The sequence below is a fragment of the Ovis canadensis genome, chromosome 7 (genome assembly GCF_042477335.2).
Source record: "Ovis canadensis isolate MfBH-ARS-UI-01 breed Bighorn chromosome 7, ARS-UI_OviCan_v2, whole genome shotgun sequence".
NCBI lineage: Eukaryota > Metazoa > Chordata > Mammalia > Artiodactyla > Bovidae > Ovis > Ovis canadensis.
Window position 1 is genome coordinate 91,205,079 of NC_091251.1, and position 19,160 is coordinate 91,224,238.

A 19,160-nucleotide genomic window follows, 5' to 3' on the forward strand; every position below is an offset into this window, starting at 1 on the left:
AAGCAGAAGCCAGGTGTCCTGCCACCTCCCAGAACCCTTCTCGCTGGCATCCATCTTGGCAGAGCAATGCATGGAGTACCAGGAATGACCCTGACTCAGAGTGGTTGGCCAGAGAAAACCCAGAAGTTAAATCCCATCACAATAAAAATGGAAATTGCAAGCCATGTGCCTGAGCAGTCTTCCTAGGTACCCTTACCTTCCTGCTCTCCACCCAGGTGCCCATTTTCCCAGTAAAGTTTCTTGCTTTGTCAGCACATGTCTCCTCAGACAATTAATTTCTGAGTGTTAGACAAGAGCCCACTCTTGGGCCCTACAAGGGTCCCCCCAACTTCCTGCAACAGTATGGAAAGAATGACATTTTAGAGTTGAGAGGGACCTCGACTGTACAGTTCCCAAGAATCTGAGTGATCTTCCCAAGGTTCACGAAGCTACTCCATTGAAGAATAAATACAGAATCCACTTCTTTTGTTATTTCAATACTATTTCTATCCTGCTCACAGGTCTCTCTTATGAGGAAGGGAAAACAGACATTAGCTTTAATAATTTAAGGTGGGGTCTTGGAGAGACCAGAAATGTTAAAAAACACTTGACTCTGAAAGAAAAAATAAGTTTAAGAAGTGGTAAGGGTAAGCCCCAAATAGTGTCACGGACCATAGCGTCTATGACTAGTCCAACAGGGAGACGTTACCCTCTGAAAGCCTACACCAGTCAGCAACAACTGCATACTCATCTGTTTTGAGTACCTGTTTCAGTGTGCTGGTTCTCAGGATTATTTTTTCTTGGAATGTATGCATTCTAGCAAAGCGAATTTCTCCCAAACCAATCCTTCACTTTTATTGACTTCCATTATAACTTTGGCAATTTTCAAGAATTTTGATGACCCAGTGTTTGAGGCTGACCTGTGGCATGTTCAGCGCTAGTTCTGCGGGTCTGGAAAGCAGTGCGAAGGCACCTGGCGTTCCACTCCTTCTACTGCAGCCTTCCTTTTCTTCCCTTCAAACATCTTCCATGTTAGCTCCCCTGGACCACAAGAATATCTTATGGCTGAAGATCTGGGTTAGCACCCAGGCAACTTTCTGTTGTATTGCCTTTCTCCAGCCTTGGTGGAGGTACTGACAAAGTCAGATACAGGGAGACTTGAAAGCTAGCATTCTATATTTCAGTTGGAATATTCCATTAGCTCATGGCTTTGGGCTCCAGAAAGGAGTCATTTCCCAGTAATTTGAAATACTAGATACTCGATTTCCTTACAATGTGACCGTCTTGTAGATAAGCACTGTGGGCCCCTGCTGCACAGCTCAAGTAAACTCTGTTGAGTGAACAGGACTGACCAACTCTTCCTGCTGTCCCTGGCCATGTCAGCGCTGGCCCAGTGAAGTTTATCTTTGCCTTTCAGCCTCCTTCCTGAGAAGCATCTTACCACCTTTTTACTAAGAGTGAAAGGCAATTAGGGTACAGATGGCTTAGATTTTCTTTTCATATACATTTTTCTTCTGCTGCATGTGGGAAGCACTGTACTTTGAAGAAATTCAAAATTATTCCCAAGACACTTAATGTTATTTTTACTCCAGCATGAGTGCTCAAGGACAAATGAGCACTTAGACGGAAACATCCTGCCTGAGAGAACCACACAGCTTGTCCAAAGCCCTTATCCTGATGCTGTGGGCAAGTTCGGACTCACCGAGCTTTATTTCACCTTTGTATTTCAATTGCTGGCATGTTGCCTTGCTTAGGTCATAAGGGACGGATAGTCTTCCTTTGGCAGTATAGATTTTCCTCACAAGAATTTTGGTTAGCAAGAACTTTTCAATTAACTGAAGGAGGCAGCTTTATAGGCAGGATATATGATGGGTTGGGTTTATTTTTAATTTCTGTTAAAAGTTTACCATGCATGTCTGGGAGAGGGCAGGAAAAGCAACTTAATATTTGGAAACATCAGAAAACATAATTCTTTGGAGGCTGTTTTCAATATCACTTTGCTGCATCTTTCCCTCAATTCTAACAAAAGGGTCAATTCCAAGATTTCAGTTATCCTGAGTTCATAAAGCCTGGGAAAAGAGATCAAGTAGATACTTCCTCCAACTCTATAAATTTTGTGCTCCTAATGTGACCTTTGTCCCAATACCTAGAAATGACCTTGACCACTGGCATCGAGGCAGTATACCACAGCTTTTCTCCTAGTGTTCAGGGTGGCTTTGAATCAAGTTTCCAATTAGCAAAGAATTGAAACAGGAAAGGAATAAAGGAGGAGGGGTGTCTAAGCAACCGAGTCTTCCCTGCAAGAGAAGAGGAAGCCATGAGAAGTGAGTAATAGGTTTATTTGCATATACAGAAGAGAAGAGCTAGCGTTGCTGGGAGAGAGGCAGGGCTTGTGAGGAGGTAAGGCTTCAGCAGAGGAAGGCACCTTGACAAACAAGGACTCCGGGCTCAGTAAACCAAGCACAGTTGCAACCTTCTTTTGCCCCAAGCCCACTACTCATTTAACTCATTTACCTGTTGTCAGAGAGACATGGGAATTACTTACAAAACCAGGTGGTAAATAAGGTGGAGGGAACCAATTTTATAAATCTGGACCAGCCACTTAAAACCTTTATGTACAGGATGCAGAAAAAACCCATAAGAGGCACCTTTGAATAGTTCAAACCTAACCAGGTGCCATCCGCCCTGTTAGTAAAAATAGCTATCACGGAAGACTCTGGGGATTAAATGTCTCTCCAAAGTTGAGGCCTCAATCCTACAAGTTTAGGCAAAGGGACTCTAGAAGTAGAAGTTCCTGCCAGGTTTGAAAGACCATGATCACAGACAGGAGATCTCTGGGGATCAGAGTGGAATGGCTACAGAGACACGCATTTCTCAGCCTGCTTCTGTGGCTACGCTGTGGGGCCGAGCTCCTAGCAAGCAGAATCCGGGGTGTCTCCCAAGGATGGAAGGCATCCTTGCGAAAAACATCTTTTCCTGGATTCTAAAGTTGAACCAGAATGAACTTTGACCTCTTTTCTAAGTATCCAAATGAGATAAAGGCTCTTAACATGAAAAAATCAAGTTCTGCATTTGGGAAGAGCAACTACCCAGTGGCTAGTTCTCAAGGGAGCTTCACCTACTTCTTTTTCTCCAGGAAGACATGTGGATTGTCCTCAGAGAAGTCAGAAGTGGCCAGCTACTGACTAGATGCAGTAATATAAAACAAAAAGATTGGACATGCTGACTAGGAAGGGGAAGAGAAACACACACTGAGTGATCATATCTTTTTTTTGTATATAAAGGATTAAAAAATTCCAATTTAATAATAAATTTTGGAAAAGCAAATGTAAAATGACTTGGGCTTATAAAACCGGAATTTACAATTATCTGTGTATAGTCAAAGACAAATCATAGAACTGTTCTGATTACAGATTAAAGTAATTCTACTGGTTACAGAATCACTGACCCACTCCCTGGTGAGATTACAGTTGTTCAATTGCAAGCATCTCCACCGCTACTCACACTCCTTTGTCTCCTCCTCAGACAGTGTTTTCACAGCCAAGTCACAGCACACACACCAGGCACGTCTTTCTTTTCACAAAGCTTAGCAAGATGATCCCTCCTTCTGGCTTAGATCAACAACCTTCCTTTATAAATAACCCCCCTTCCCCTGGTCACTAAATTCGTCCACGTCTTCATCCTCCACAGGCTCCCTCCCCTTGGTCCCAGTTCCAGTAGGACATGTTCATCCCTAAAAAGAATGCTGGATTCGTGAGGCCACACCAGTCACAAGCTAGGACCTCTCTAGGCCAGTGGCGCTGGGCTCCTAGTTGTCCAGCACCTTTGTGCTCAAGAAGCTGTAGTGTTCTCTCTCCGTCATTTCTTCCCAGCATTCTCCTGCCCTTTCATGACATCCATGCCAACAAGCTGTCCGTCATTCTAGGTTTCCCTGTCTTGTACAAGTCTTCATTAATAACCAAGTGACTGTAACTACCACGGCAATGCTGAAAAGATCCTTGTCTTTTCTTCTCTCAATCTTCATCTACCTTCATGAACAGAGTCTCCTCTAGAAGCCGGTGACTCCTCTCTCCTTTCTCTGCATCCTGAGGGACCTACTCAATAAGAATCTGCTACTCTGAGATGCCTGCTCTGCAAGATCAAGTCACAACACCGCAGGCTCTGTGGACTGCAGGTTGGAGGGAAGATGCCAGGCCCACCAACTCTGATCGATCATTTCAGGTTATATCAAATGAACGCAATACCACACTCTGCTCTTCCCTACACTTCTTCATTAACACACCTATAACATCCGCTTTAGTAGTCTGAGCACAAAGCTCTCGAGAGCTGTCTTTCCCCTTCTTTCCACAGGCTGAGACGCCACCATGCAGGGCCTAGGAAGTGCCTGTTGGCCTTCTGAGTGCCTCTTAGGAACTAGCACCTAACTTGTTAAAGTGTTACCCACAACTAGTTATATTTTATGGCCCCCTACAGTATGGTGTTGCACCACTGCTCAATTTGCAACCAGTGAACTTTACCAGGGATCTATGTCCTCTCGAATCTGGTCTTAACTGCTAACCTCTCATTAGCATGAAAAACGCTCCCCTTTTACACCTACTTTAATGCTCAACGAAGAAGTGCCACTGAGAAAACATGGAAGATTTCTTTAAGAAAGGAACCATGCTTTCCTTTCCAGCACAGCCAGTGGGCTGAAGGCCTGTTTCCACTCATCTCCATTCTTTCAGTGTAAATCCACTACTCACTGGCAACACAGTCTGATTTAGCAGGCACTCATCATTAAAACCAGAACATCTATGGCATATAAACGAGGTGAGATGCCAAAAAACACAGATCCATAGAGCCTTTCTGATGGAGAATGGAAAGAAAAGTCTGAGACAGTGAGCTCACGCGTGCCAGTGTACACACATGAGGAAAGTCAAACATCTCAACAGGATTTACTGTAACAGAATCTGCACAGGTACACTATGCTCAAGTCTTACTAGAAAGGACTCACTTGCATTTTTTCCCTTTCTTAACGCAGCACGACCAATGGCCAGCTAAACATCAGACCCATTGTTGAATAGAAGGGAGCAGCATCAGACACAAAATTCCAGGCCCTGGTTTTACGTGCCTTTAATACTATTTTTCCTTTCCTCTGTGTTCACTAAACAGGATTTAAAATTTTTGTAAAGCTACTTTTCATAGCTTTTTGTTTTCCCTTTGTATTTATCATGTTTTTAATTTCTTCTCTGAGGAGGAATTCTCCGAATCTGGGTCTTCCAATTCGATTCGGTGCCTCTTGAGGCCACTATGGCCATGAACAGCTCTGCTGCTGTCTGTGTCTGGGGGGTCAGTGGGGTCCTCTCTCGTTCCAGCACTGGGGGACTCACAGGCCATTTCAGACCCACAACAATCTTTGTGTAGGAGTATCCCTGTCAGGGACAAGTTATCGTGGTCAGTGTCCACACGTCCTGGGGAAGAGCAGGCCAGTGCCTCCAGCTCCCCGAAGTTCTGCCCATTGTTGTGGGGGTGCGGGGGGCGGGGGTGCAAGCGTCCATTGTTGTGGTTGGCACAGATGGTTTCGAGGCTCCTCTCCTCACTGTCATCAGACTGGGTCCTGAGACAGTTGCCAGACCCGCTGCTCAGAGTGGAGCCAGACGCCTTGGGGACAGGAGGGGAGGGTGGCTCCTCAGCCCGGCTGCTCAGGGCCTTGCTTAGGGCCTTTCCATTGAGCTTCTTGGTTTCAAAAGTGTATTCTACAGTGCCACCATTGTTGGAGTCCTGAGAAGCATCCTCGGGGGCCTCTGCCCAAGGGTGGCCACTGGGCTCGGGGCCTGGGCCATTGTTGGGGCTTAGGGCAGAAGTCCCCTCTTTAAAAGCATCCTTGCTGCGGCCTTCCGGCGGCAGGTCCTGGGTCCTCTGGGCTACCGCCGCGTTTAGACAGGCTTCCTTGCTGGAAGAAGGGGCTGGGTTGTCCTTGTGGCTGGTTCCCGCCCTCCCTTCATCGGCCTCCCCAGACACGAGCGAGCTCTCTCCATCTTTGTTGTTTGAGTAGGAGATGTAGGAGTAGCGGAGCCACTTGTAAGCTTTATAAATCTTCCGCTCAACCGACTCTATGTCGGAAGTTGGCGATGCTCGGCTTGGCTGAATCTCCAGAGTGGACGCGCTCCGCTCAGGGGAGGAGGTTGGGGAGGAAGAGAGGTCATCTACTTTGATCTGGGGGTAATCGTAGTTGTCTTCGCCAATGTAGGTGTCGGTGGGCTTGGGCGGGGCGCCGGGCCTCTCTTCTCGAGGTGTCTTCTGCCGGCGCCGCATGGCGTTCCGCTGCCGGGTGGATGCGCGCCGTTCGTTCAGCTCCTCCTCGTCCTCAGAGCTGCTGGAGCTGCTGGAGCTGCTGGACTCATCTTCGGGGCTGGGAGACCGTGGCCGGGGAAAGAGGTCTGTGTCCAGTTCCACCTCACAGGCATTCTCTTCAGAGTCAGACTCGTTGGAAAGGGCCAGAAGGCGTTTGTCCTGGTAGCGCCGCAGGGCAGACAGGCGCTGCTGGCGAGACGTGGCATCCTCACACGAGGGCAGTGGCGGGGTGGACGCCACCACGTTTGTGGCAGTGACCCGCAGGGGGCCCAGGTGGAAGGCGCTGTCGGCAGACTCATCCACTGTGGGCGGAGGGGAGCGGGGCAGCGAGGCCGAGGACTCGGAGTCGGTGTAGCCGGAGCGCTCGCTGACCCCCGCGTGCAGCTGGAGGATGGTGCTCTCGCTGAGGTCACTGTCCGAGTCAGAGCTCCAGCCCTCGATCTCGCGACGCACCAGGGAGTCAAAGAAGGCCATCATCCGGGGGTCTTCCTGCACAGACTGGTTGGCGTAGTCGTGAGACAGGCCACTCCCACTGTTCAGCACAAGGCTGATGTACTCTTCGTGGGTATAGAGACAGCGAGAATCATCCTCAATCCGACCGTCCAGATCTCCGGTACATCCTGGCTGCTTGTATGGGCTCCAGATCTGCACAGAAGGTAAAAACAAAACCAAGGAAGCCTGATTGCAATGTATTCTAAAGCAGTTGGCCATTAAGAGCTTCCCCAGACTCTCCCTGTCATTTAGCCGGGACTTGCTAACCAACTTTAGGCCCAGGATAAACACATACCATGACTCCCACTGCCCCCCTCCCCTTTAGCTTCCTCTACCAGTAGCCTGGAAATCACAATAACCCCCTACATAATCTCTGAGGACAGAGGATGACTTGAAGATTGGCCAGTGTGTTCAAAACTCTCAGAAGATTGTTTTCCAAAGTGAAAACAGACCCAGCAGTCAGTCCTCTGCAACAGTTAATATTTCAGCCTATAACTACTTCTCCCCAAATGCAACATTTCTATTTTTAACTAATGGGAATTGCTTACTGGAGCTTGGTAAGAATAGCCAACTGCCTACACTGCAGTTCCCTCTTGGATATGCAGGCATCAGTTACCCAGGAAACTGGGTTCTCTTAACCAGGGAGCTGCCTGCTTGCTCCCCAACTTTTCTGTTAGCTATTGGAATAGGCAGGACTCACCCTCCAAGCCCACAGACCCATCTCTTAAGAGCCCTCCACTCCACAGTCAGACCTAGGCGCTCATAGCCAAAAAGTGGCCGAACTAGGATTCAGACTAAAGTCTGTCTGAATGCAGAAGCCCAGCTTTATGAGCTGAATTAAGTTATGCAAAAGTGGAGTTCAAGGTAATTAAGCTGTCACTGCAGATGAGAACGATTAGCTTCACCTGACTCTGCCAGACTGGTCCTTAGCAGCACAGAGAAGCTCGGTTATATCAGCTGGTAGTTATGGCAACTCAGATGACATTCCAGGTGATTTTCTTGCCTTAACAGGCTCCTGTCTATCTTTAGATGGCACCCAACCCAGAAAGCAGTGGCTTTTTGTTCACTATCCTCTATCAAGACAATGGCTTTGCTTCCCCAAAGTTATCCAAGGACAAATTCACCTTCCTGTGAGCATGCTCCTGAGGCCCGCTCCCTCCATGGTTTACTTTGATCTCCCGGGAGGTAGCATCTCTCAGGAGGATCCCCAGTTTAAGAGGGGCTGAAGAAACCTTCTAGGCTAGGTCTCTTCACCAATTCCCAATTCAGATTCATTCCTCCTTCAACTTTGTCCTCTGCCTACAACTCCTCAGGTGTCCTCCCACCCCCAGCTTCACAATCTCACCCAGGGGAGTGTTAAGGCAGTGATTCTCAAACTTTGGTGTGAACATGAATTACCTGAAGAATAATTAAAACGCTGACTCCTGAGCCCCACCCTCAGAGATTCTGATTCAGTAAGTCATGGGGAGGTTACCAGGGCTCTGCACTTTTAATAAGCACTCGAGGAGTGAGAAAGTGGAGGGACCAACTTTTAAGAAACACTGAAATATATTAATAGTTAGCATAAAATAAGTTGCAAAAAATAAAGGCTTTGTCTGAAGCGATTCTCAAATTCTTTGTGAGACCCAATGTTTGGGAAACATTTAGATCTGGTCTTTAGCAACAGGCTCAAGCTATAAATGACTATCTTTGCAAACAGATGTCTCTGGGAATAAAAGTTTGGTGGCTTAGGAAAAAAACTGAAAGGTTCAACAAGCAAAGCCCTTAGGATGCTTTGGAGTCGTAGTCTATACACTGGGCTAAATCTCATTCCCGCAGTTAAAAATGGAAAATGTTACTAACCATGTTATATAATATGAAGATAAATCCTTATGTACTTCCCAGAAACTCAGAATTTAACAAAAGAACGAAACATTCATGGTGAGATGCTTGCTGGCCCAACTATCCAACAAGCCTGGGTTTTAGTCTACTACCCAGCCCCCTACATCTTCACTTCAGGAATGAAAATCATAATACTGAAAGTTGCCATTTATATGCACTCTGGAATGTATTAAGCTGAGGTAGACTTTCATTCCTGAAGCCTGGAGTAATGGAACAAAATGCTGGATCAGAAGGCAAGAGGCTTGAGTGTGGGTTCCCACACAGCTCTAGTTTTCTCAGCTCCCCATCTAAACAGTGAAATTAGATGGGTCTCATGCAACCCAAAGATTCAGAGCAAAACAAAAGATCCATCCCAGATGGCCAGGCTCCAGTCCTCAAGGGACCTATAGCACAGAGCTGTGGGAGAGGCAGAACAGGTAGGAACCTGAGCCTTCTCACTCACATGGCCCAGAGCAAAGGACTTCACCCTTGAAGCCTCTTTCCTCAGTTGCAGACATGAGAAGGATGAAATGATGTAACATATGCCAAAGTGCCAATAACTGCAGTGCTTCCTCCTTCATTTGGCAAACGAATACCTCAACTGGAGGTTTGAGACTCATCCTCAAACAGACTTTTGAACACCAGAGGCACTGACCATCCCAATTATGTTAGTTCTCATCCTTGAAACATCAATTTCAAACATTTGTGAAATTATCTTTTTAATATTGAAAGTCAACAACTCAGAAGTGAAGCAATGAAAGCACAGCTTTCTGTTGCATGTGAACTGTGGCTAGATATCCCTCCTCATGGGACAAGGTTCATGAGAAAAGGAGGAGGGATGTGCGGCTTTCTCTTGAAGCCCAGTGACAGTGACAAGTTTAGCTCAAGAGGCTATTGAGCAAACAGATGCAGTTCAATTCTCATTCAAAAATCATTGAAATGGAACGCAATTTCAGTAACAAGTGTTCTGACCCACACAGGTGACCGTGACATGCTTGATGTAGCATCTCTAAACCCTCTTCTCTCTCTGCACTATTATACTAAATTCAGACATCTGGCCACCTACCAAGAAAAACGACACAGGCAGAGACTTATGTTGTCATTCAGGGGTGCTTCACACTCTCTAATCTGGATTCCAAGACTCCCTGGGCCCAGGTGTGGCCTACACCTTCCCAGCCTTACATCTGAGCCCTCCCCTTTCTGTGCTCTTCACTCTGGCCAAATGATCATTTCCTAAACAGGCCCTATGCTTTGCTGCTTGTGAGCACTGACTCATGAGCGTACTACCTGGAGTGCAGTAGGTGATCAATAAATATTTACTGATTCAGTAAAATAACGAAATATCCAATCTCTCTCTTTAAAATGGCTCTCCCATCTTATTCCTTTCTTTTCTTTTGCAGACTTTTTTCTTCAAAATCTAGTTCAAGTATTCCTTGAGATAGCTCAAGTGTACTGAGATTACCCCAGGTGGGGGGAAAAAAAATCTCTGCCTCCCCACATAGCAATGTTTCTATCTCTTATGTACTTTGCATTTTTCATTACTTTTATTTCTTTTTTCTCCTACTGGGTCATCAATTCCTATGGGGACCTGCATTACCTATCTTTGCATTCCTCACAGGGCCTATCGCAAATCACACATAGTAGGTATGGTTCACAAATACTGGGTGAATAGACAAATACTGGTCTTTGAGGAAAAAGAAAAAGCCAGCAATTGTTCATCTTTCTCTCTCTTATGTTTAACTACCAAATAACCCCATTTTTTGCTAAGTGTGGGCATTCAAGAGAGTATAAGATCTGTTGTGGGTGAGAAGAGCCTGGTTCTGACTCCTTTCTTTCAGGCTAGTAAGGCATCAGTAAAGGACAAGTCAAGGAGAAGGTGGACCAAACAGAGACAGGTGGAGACAGAGGCTGGCTGGATTAAAGTATGGTGGAATGATGCTCTTTGAGCCATTGACTCTCTCAGAGAAAACACAAGAAAGAAAGAGATTTTTTTTTAAAAGATTTTTTTTTTAAGCGGTGGACCATTTTTAAAGTCTTTATTGAATTTGTTACAGCACTGCTTCTGTTTCATATTTGAGTGTTTTGGCCACGAGGCAAGTGGGATTGTAGTTCCCTGACCCGGCATCAAACTGGCCCTCTCTGCATTGGAAGGCAAAATCTTAACCACTGGACTGCCAAGTAAATACCTGAAAGTGACTTTTATTAAAACAGAAACTGTCAGGCACAGGTAACCTGTAAGGCACTCCTACGTGTCGTTCACTTGACAGATGGGAGACAGACTCACTGCCCAAGGGTACTAACTGTTACTGACTTAAGGTTTCCAGTGGCTAAACGTGCCTCCTGGTGGGGCAGGGCTCAGACTCCACTGGGACCTGGGAGCAATGAGTTCTACAGTTCAGTCTGAATATTTTCACAGAGAAAATACTCTCTCCTTTAAGAACTTGGCTAGTCTCCAACCTCTGACCTCTTGGGTAAGGATTCCAACTGACTAAACAACGACTGGGGAGACTTAGCACAGAAGCATCCTAGGGCATCAGCCAAGCAGGAATCTCTCTTCTAAAGGAGATGCTCAAGCAGAGTTCCCTGATAAAGAGAATGATGTCAATAGGACTATGGAGGACATGGTACTATACTAACCTGTGAGTCACACCCTAAAAGAAAAGGGAAAGCAATATGCAAGGGACAGGCCGGTTCAGTGATCACCCAAGTGAAGGACTGCTGAGATGAACAAATACAGCAGGAGCACCAGGCCACTGCTGCCTTCCCACTAGCAAAGAAAGGGTGGCTAGACATCGACAAGAACAAAGAACAGGGCCCTGTGCTGGCCTTACCACTACTAGCTATAATTAACCCCAAACAGTAAATTTATAATTTACATCTCATCCTCTGCAAAAAGAAAAAGTCAATAAAAACAATCTAAGTCTAGGTCTAGCACTGTTTATTTATGGGTAAATAAATGTATGCAATCATGAAAGTCAGCCCTGATCAACAATAAAACCTAAATAAAGGGAGTTGGAATAACGACAAATAAAAATACTGACCCATACTCCAACATTACATTTCTGATAGTTTCCTCTGCCTCAGACGTAAGTTGGATAGTTTTTTTAAAGAGAACAAAAGAAAATGAAAACTATCCGTTTATTACAAATCAATCTTCACATTTCCCCTGAAATCTCCCTCAAGTTTTCAATTGTTATTTTGGGGGAAAGTGAGGAGTTTTATGTTTTGCTGGGGGGAAGAGGGAGGAGATATCACCTATCCTTACTTAAAAGTCACATCATCACAGGGTCCTCAGGAATTCATCATTTGCCTTGAGCCCTCATTTTCTCAGCTGTGGAGAAGGGTTACTAGCAGTCCACTGGAATGTGAGTGATGGGCAGTGGGCCATCCTTCCATGGACACAGGCCAGGCTGGCTCTCTCATTTACAAGCTCTAAAAATATCCCTTGGCAGGGTTACGTTCATTCAGTCAATGTGCAATTGATGCAAGTGTTCATCCTCAATCACAACCACATGAAGTGGCTTTTGATATGTCCTGAGACAAGTTAGCTATGGTTCTGGAAGTCACTTGTTGTATCTGTGCCATATGAGTACAGGAATTAATGCCAAGTGCACACCCAGTAACTGAGGAGATGGTAGCTTCTTTATCTGAGATGGGGTTTGGAAAGCAGAATTCATCAGACTCCAGATCAAACACCATTGGAAATGCAGCAGCATACAGGTAGTATCTGGTTTCAAAGCCTCGTGACTAATTTTTAAGAAAACAGTTCCCTCTGAAAGGAGGTTTAAAAACCACTCTCTTGATTATAACATCAATTTTTCCATATGTTGTAATATGTCAAAATAATTAAGAATTCTGATAGACCTTTAGTATGTTTAGCTATGACGTGCTACATACATTGTTTTGTTTTTTTCCATTTATGAACTTGCAGTGATTTCTCTCAAAGGACAAAAGGGGAATGTGCCTCACCTTGATAATCTTTTCTACACCAGAAGAGCAGATCATGTAGGTGTGGGGGTTAAATCGGACCTGGTTAACAATAGACCGATGCCCTTTCAGCACCATGAAGGCTCCGTTGACCACCCTACCAATGCCACCTGGGAAGACAGAAGGAAAAAAAAATCAAATGATGAAACAGATGGAAGTAAACAGGCTCCAGTAATGGCAAACAAACAGCTCTGAACCAGAGTTGACATTTTTTACTAACTGTATCACCAGCAGAATGCCTAATCTTACAGATAAAGTTGCTATGGAAAGAAGGAAGATGAAATATCTCTCAGCATATGTGCTCTTACCCAGAGCCTTTATTTAGCCTTTAAGCATTGCCCACACCCACCCACTGCAATTCCATTGTCAATGAAGCCACAGCCACTTAAAACACTTCTCAAGTTTTTGATCCCTAGGATAGAATCCCAGTGTTACCTTAGAAAAGGCCAGTCATAAGCAAAATGAGACTGATCTGCTTGGGAACAGTTAGGCAGCTAAGCCAGGGACATGCAAGAACCAGAAGCATATAATTACTTAAGTGTACCCAAAACATCACTGATCCAGTTGCCCTCAATTTCTATGATGAAAGTAGCAAACAAGACATATAAAAACCTCTGGGAAATAATGGAGAAAATCCTTTCTTCACTCTGACAGGGAGAACTAAGGATAAAGCAAGGAGATACGGGTCACTTTCACAAGAAGCAGAGTCCAAGTATGGAAAATTACATAGGGTGGGCCTTGAAGACATCATGTATAGAGACCACTGACAGAAAGCAGTATCTTATGGACCATCCTATAGGCTTTCTTTTTCAATGATGAGAAAAGTACCAGAGGCCTAGAACTTATAACGCAGATGAAAATGTCATCATTTATGAACTTGGGATAATCTAAAGGTTCAACTTCATTGGTAAGGGCATCACACTCCCACAGGACACATGTACCCAAGTCATCACTTTTAAGCAGCCATCAACAGCTCAGTACACACAGGCTGACATGTGCTCCTGGTCAACTGGCAAAATGTGATATACAGACACAGACAAATGAGTGCTCATTTATTTAAGTAGGGAGAGCCTTCGCAGACCCTGCCAGGAGCACGGCATCGCTGGGGCACAAAGTGCCATTAGCACCACCTCGGTTCCACATGCTCCACCCCAGGGCCAACTTCTCTCAGTTCAAACATTCATGCCAAACACTTCTCATCTCACTATCTGCAGGGAAAATGGCTAGAACGATATCCCTCTTCTAGGGATAATCTGGTTCTGCAGAAGGTGTCTTCTGCTTTTGGCCTCCTGACACAACTCCTCTTTCACCTCTCCTGCCTCATGAGAGATATTCCTCTCTACTGACATGTACATAACATATCTTTTTTTTTTTTTTTTTTACAACAGCAAGAGGTTGGGAGACTGCACTGATTTGCTTCTGAGTGGTGTCAACTTGGCTAGCACCAGGTGCTTACTCTACTTGCCGAGTGACAAAAATGTCCTTTCCCTAAATTTTGCCCCATGTCTGACATTATTAATATCTGAATAACCCACGATGGACAATACACTTATAGCCATTCGTATTTCAGCCCAACATCATCACATTTGCTAACAAACCATAAAAGAGGAGAAAGTAACTAGGACATAGGTATGTTTTTATGGAGACAAAAGAGTCAGGGAAGGTTTAAGCACCCAGGTAGGCTGCCATGATGGGAACACCTAGGCATCCTGAGTGCACCAGGTTCCTAAGGCGCGAGGGAGGAGGGGAAGGTAACCTGAGCCTAGTCAAAACAAAAAGAAACTTGAGAGAACTAAGAGGGATCCATGGGAATCTAAACCAGTTGTCTCAATACACCCCCAAAGAGTTCCTTTGGGTCTGTTTCTTTTCTATAAATGGCTGATTCAACAAGCCGCAATCTGGCTCATGGATTTCTTCTCAATCCTACGTTTCAACAGCCTACTCCTATCCATACCTCCACTGGGGTGGTCAATAGCAAAAAAACTTATGCTTGAACCTAGTACCAATATCGTTGAATCCTTCTGCTTCTAAGAAAAGGAATTTAAGTGACTCAGAGAATTTCAGTGACTTCTTCCAACTAGCTTGGCAGAGCCAGAATCTGAACCAGAGTCTCTTTGGTTTTAATGCCTAATATCCTTTCCATTGTATAAGTGGCCTTTAAGAGATGAAAAGGTTTGAATAGGGATAGAGTCAGAAGGTCATAACCAATTTCTAAATCCTTCTGGGAGTCATCATATAAGCTGGTTTTCATTTTAAGTCCTGAATTTAACAGGGGGTGGGGTGCTTCCTGGGTGGCGCTAGATGTAAACAATCCACCTGCCAATGCAGGAAACACAACAGAGGCGAGTTCGATCCCTGGGTTGGGAAAATTCCCTGGAGGAGAAAACGGCAACACGCTCATGTATTCTTGCCTGGAAAGTCCCATGGGTCAGAGGAGCTTGATGGGCTGTAGTCCATTGGGCTGCAAAGAGTTGGACATGACTGAGCAACTGAGCACACGCAGAAGGGGGTAAGGAAAAGATTCTGTCCAATGGTATTCCGAGTGCAAGGTCTATAGTATCAGCACAGGACGTTTCATCCCACTGCCAACACTAAATAGTCTATGAAGTAGAACTGGATCTCATGCACACCGAGAACCTGGAGTGCGACGCCTGAACTAAAGCAGGCACTTGCTATAACTAAAGCTGGTAGCCACTGCTGAATGGACAGTGTTTCAGGAGAGGGCAGTTCTACAGTAAGTACCACTAAAGGAGGACTTTGGTGAGATGGAAGGTCTCATCTTAAAGAAACAGCAACCATACAACCAGGGTTTATTAACTAAACCAATCTTTCTGTCAAAGATGACTTAGAATACAATTACACTAACTTTCAGATCTAAAGAATAATTGAAGGGTATCAGTGCTTGAAAAATTCAGACCACAAAAAATCTGTTTCTACTGCTCTTTCACATGCTGTGACCTCATTTGGTTTCTCTTCTTGGCAGTAATTTTAATACAAGATACTTTCTCCTTCCTACCCAAGAAACCTGAAAAAAAGGAGGAAGTCAATAAAGCCAAGAGACTGAAAGTGAAACAGGTACAGAAAGAATTACTGCTGCCATCTGTATAAAGTAATCCCGGCTATACACAGAATCACAGCAATGAATAGGCTTTAGAGAGGTTCGCTATAGTCCCTCTCCAGTTTTCAGGTTTCAAGTGATTGAAAACAGCTGCTACTGTACAATTTACACAGAATGAGTTTAGAGAAGAAATTTTTATCAGTTCTGGAGATGTGTATAAATCAGATAGATCCCTTGAGTCTCAAATGACTAATGCCAAGATGCCAATACCAGTAAGAACTTGGGTTCTCCTCTCCTCCATTATCTAACCAGAGCCTGCCCATCAATAGCAAAATCAAGCTGAAAAAACTTAGGCGGGGAATATTTTTGACAAGAACTACATAACCTACATAATTTCCCTTTAGGGTCATCACTCATCTGTGAGTAAGAGCCCTGGTAAGGCTCAAGCCCACCCCATGGTTACTGAGCCAAGTCACAACGTTATTGCTAGTAATGGTACCAATAAGTAAAACAGCACAGATTCAAGAATGAGACCCTTGGTCATTCTTGAGCTGCCATTTGTTTATCAAGTTCTGTGAAACCAATGGTCATTTCTCCAAACCATCTGCTCTGGCTGGCTCAGACAAACAGGCTGGTACCATTTTGTAGGTTTCTTTTTAAGTTGAGGTCAAAGTTTCCATACATCCATCTTTCCTTTGTTTCAGAAGGGATACTAGGGAGGTGGCAAATGTTCTATCTTATCTGTTCTACTTCTCTATTCTACTGCCAAGACCTCAGAAAAGAAAATGAGTGAGAGGGCCATCTCATAAGACTCCAGCATTAGTGGTTCACTCACTATCTTGGGATTCTAGGAAACACAAGGCACTTAGAAAAAACACCTTGTTCAGAACCCTGATAAAGACCTTTCTAAAATGCCATGGCCAAATGTTCCCACAGAGAAGACAAAGGATAAGCCTACATGTGCTCACTGCCCTCTTTTCTTAACTATGCTCTTTTCAAAAGATTCAGCCAGAGATTTGTCCCCTCAAGCCTCTCAAGAGGGTCAGGACACCACTCCCACTTCTTGCCAACTTCAATTACTTCTGTTTCTTGTCAATTTCATTCATTTTCAACAAAGTCCTCCAAGAATGAGGATGTTTTCAACTCAGAAGCTAAAAGCACCCTGGTCAGGATTTCTAGATGCTTTGGTTCAAACAAACTTATCCACTGTGCTAGGGCATGAACCTCAACAGCACTTGGGACTGACTACAGGACAGGACACTGAAAGATCTTGTTCTGAAATAAACTCCGAATCAAAGTGGGTAAAATGGCAGTATTAATTTTCTTGTTACAGTCTTTGGATTTTCCACTCCTTCCTCAGTTCAGTCGCTCAGTCGTGTCCGACTCTTTGCGACCCCATGAATCGCAGCACGCCAGGCCTCCCTGTCCATCACCAACTCCCGGAGTTCACTCAGACTCACGTCCATTGAGTCCGTGATGCCATCCAGCCATCTCATCCTCAGTCATCCCCTTCTCCTCCTGCCCCCAATCCCTCCCAGCATCAGAGTCTTTTCCAATGAGTCAACTCTTCGCATGAGGGGGCCAAAGTACTGGAGCTTCAGCTTGAGCATCATTCCTTCCAAAGAAATCCCAGGGTTGATCTCCTTCAGAATGGACTGGTTGGATCTCCTTGCAGTCCAAGGGACTCTCAAGAGTCTTCTCCAACACCACAGTTCAAAAGCATCAATTCTTCGGCGCTCAGCCTTCTTCACAGTCCAACTCTCACATCCATACTTGACCACAGGAAAAACCATAGCCTTGACTAGACGGACCTTAGTTGGCAAAGTAATGTCTCTGCTTTTGAATATACTATCTAGGTTGGTCATCACTTTTCTTCCAAGGAGTAAGCGTCTTTTAATTTCATGGCTGCAGTCACCATCTGCAGTGATTTGGGAGCCCAAAAAAATAAAGTCTGATGCTATTTCCACTGTTTCCCCATCTATTTCCCATGAAGTGATGGGACCAGATGCCATGATCTTCATTTTCTGAATGTTGAGCTTTAAGCCAACTTTTTCACTCTCCTCTTTCACTTTCATCAAGAGGCTTTTTAGCTCCTCTTCACTTGCTGCCATAAGGGTGGTGTCATCTGCATATCTGAGGTTATTGATATTTCTCCCAGCAATCTTGATTCCAGCTTATGTTTCTTCCAGTCCAGCGTTTCTCATGATACACTCTGCATATAAGTTAAATAAGCAGGGTGACAATATACAGCCTTGACGTACTCCTTTTCCTATTTGGAACCAGTCTGTTGTTCCATGTCCAGTTCTAACTGTTGCTTCCTGACCTGCATACAGATTTCTCAAGAGGCAGGTTACGTGGTCTGGTATTCCCATCTCTCAGAATTTTCCACTCCTTCCTAATAGTCCATTAATTAATGGGTAGGACAAACACCTTTGCGAGAATGGGAAGGAGAAACAATGGACAACACAGAGATTAAGGAGGGGGAGTCTGAAACCAAGAGTGAGGAACCAGGAACAGGGACTAGATGACTGGAAGGGTCTGTTGGAAGATAAGAAATTAGGACAGCAGGAGATAGATTTGTGTTTAAAAAAAAAATAGAGCTCTGGGTTCTCATGAAGAGGGTAAACATCCTTGATCTTCCAAGATTTATATGTTGACATGTCCAAGGATAATAAGAGCTGGACATTTAAGGACTTAACAAATGATTGTTAAATTGGAATTAGTGAAGAACACTGTTAAGAGCGGCGCTTCCCAGGTGGCTCAGTAGTTAATAGAGTCCGCCTGCCAATGCAGGAGACTCAGGTGATGCAGGTTCAATCCCCGGGTTGGGAAGATTCCCTGGAGTAGGAAATAGCAAGCTATTCCAGTATTTTTACCTGGAAAATTCCATGGACAGAGAAGCCTGCCTGGCAGGCTACATTCCACAGGGATCACAAAGAATTGGACATGACTTAGGACTCACGCATGTACTGTTAAGAGTGGTATTTTAAAAAACTTAATACTCAAGTTAAAAAAACATAGATTATGGTACAGGAGATGCTTTCAGCATTTCATGGGAGAACTTCATCTGGTAGCTCTAGATTAGGGTAGGAAACAAAAGGCTGCAGAACACACTGATGGGGCAAGGTGGTAAGCAAGGGCGTAAACGAGTGGCACCAATTTATAGAGAAAGAAGTTGAAAATATCTCAATGACGCAACTGACTTCAAGACTCTGTAATCGCCTAGCCCCCCTCGCAGCAGGAAGACTTGGGCTCGGTGTTCTTCACCAAAGAATCCAACAGTCAATTCAGCTTTCACCCTACTCGCCTCATTACTGGCAAGACTCAGCCGAGCTGCCTCCTCGTGTGATGTTTTCCTCCATCATCTTCCTAGGCTTCACCCTCTTATGGGTTTCCTGCTACTTCACTGGTCACTCCTTTTTTTTTTTTTTTTCTTGTAAATTTTTTACTG

At 44.8% G+C, this 19,160-nt stretch overlaps 1 protein-coding gene across 1 annotated transcript in view; it reads right to left on the reverse strand.

Annotated features, from left to right (window-relative positions):
• Positions 1-2,301: 2,301 nt before the first annotated feature.
• Positions 2,302-19,160, reverse strand: part of DCAF5 (DDB1 and CUL4 associated factor 5) — a 94,340-nt gene continuing 77,481 nt past the window's right edge. The window contains exons 8-9 of the mRNA XM_069595129.1: positions 12,634-12,761; positions 2,302-6,957 (exon numbers count right to left, since the gene is read on the reverse strand). Coding sequence (XP_069451230.1) covers positions 5,188-6,957; positions 12,634-12,761 — 1,898 coding nt within the window. The 3' untranslated portion in view covers positions 2,302-5,187. The remainder of the gene's footprint in view (positions 6,958-12,633; positions 12,762-19,160) is intronic.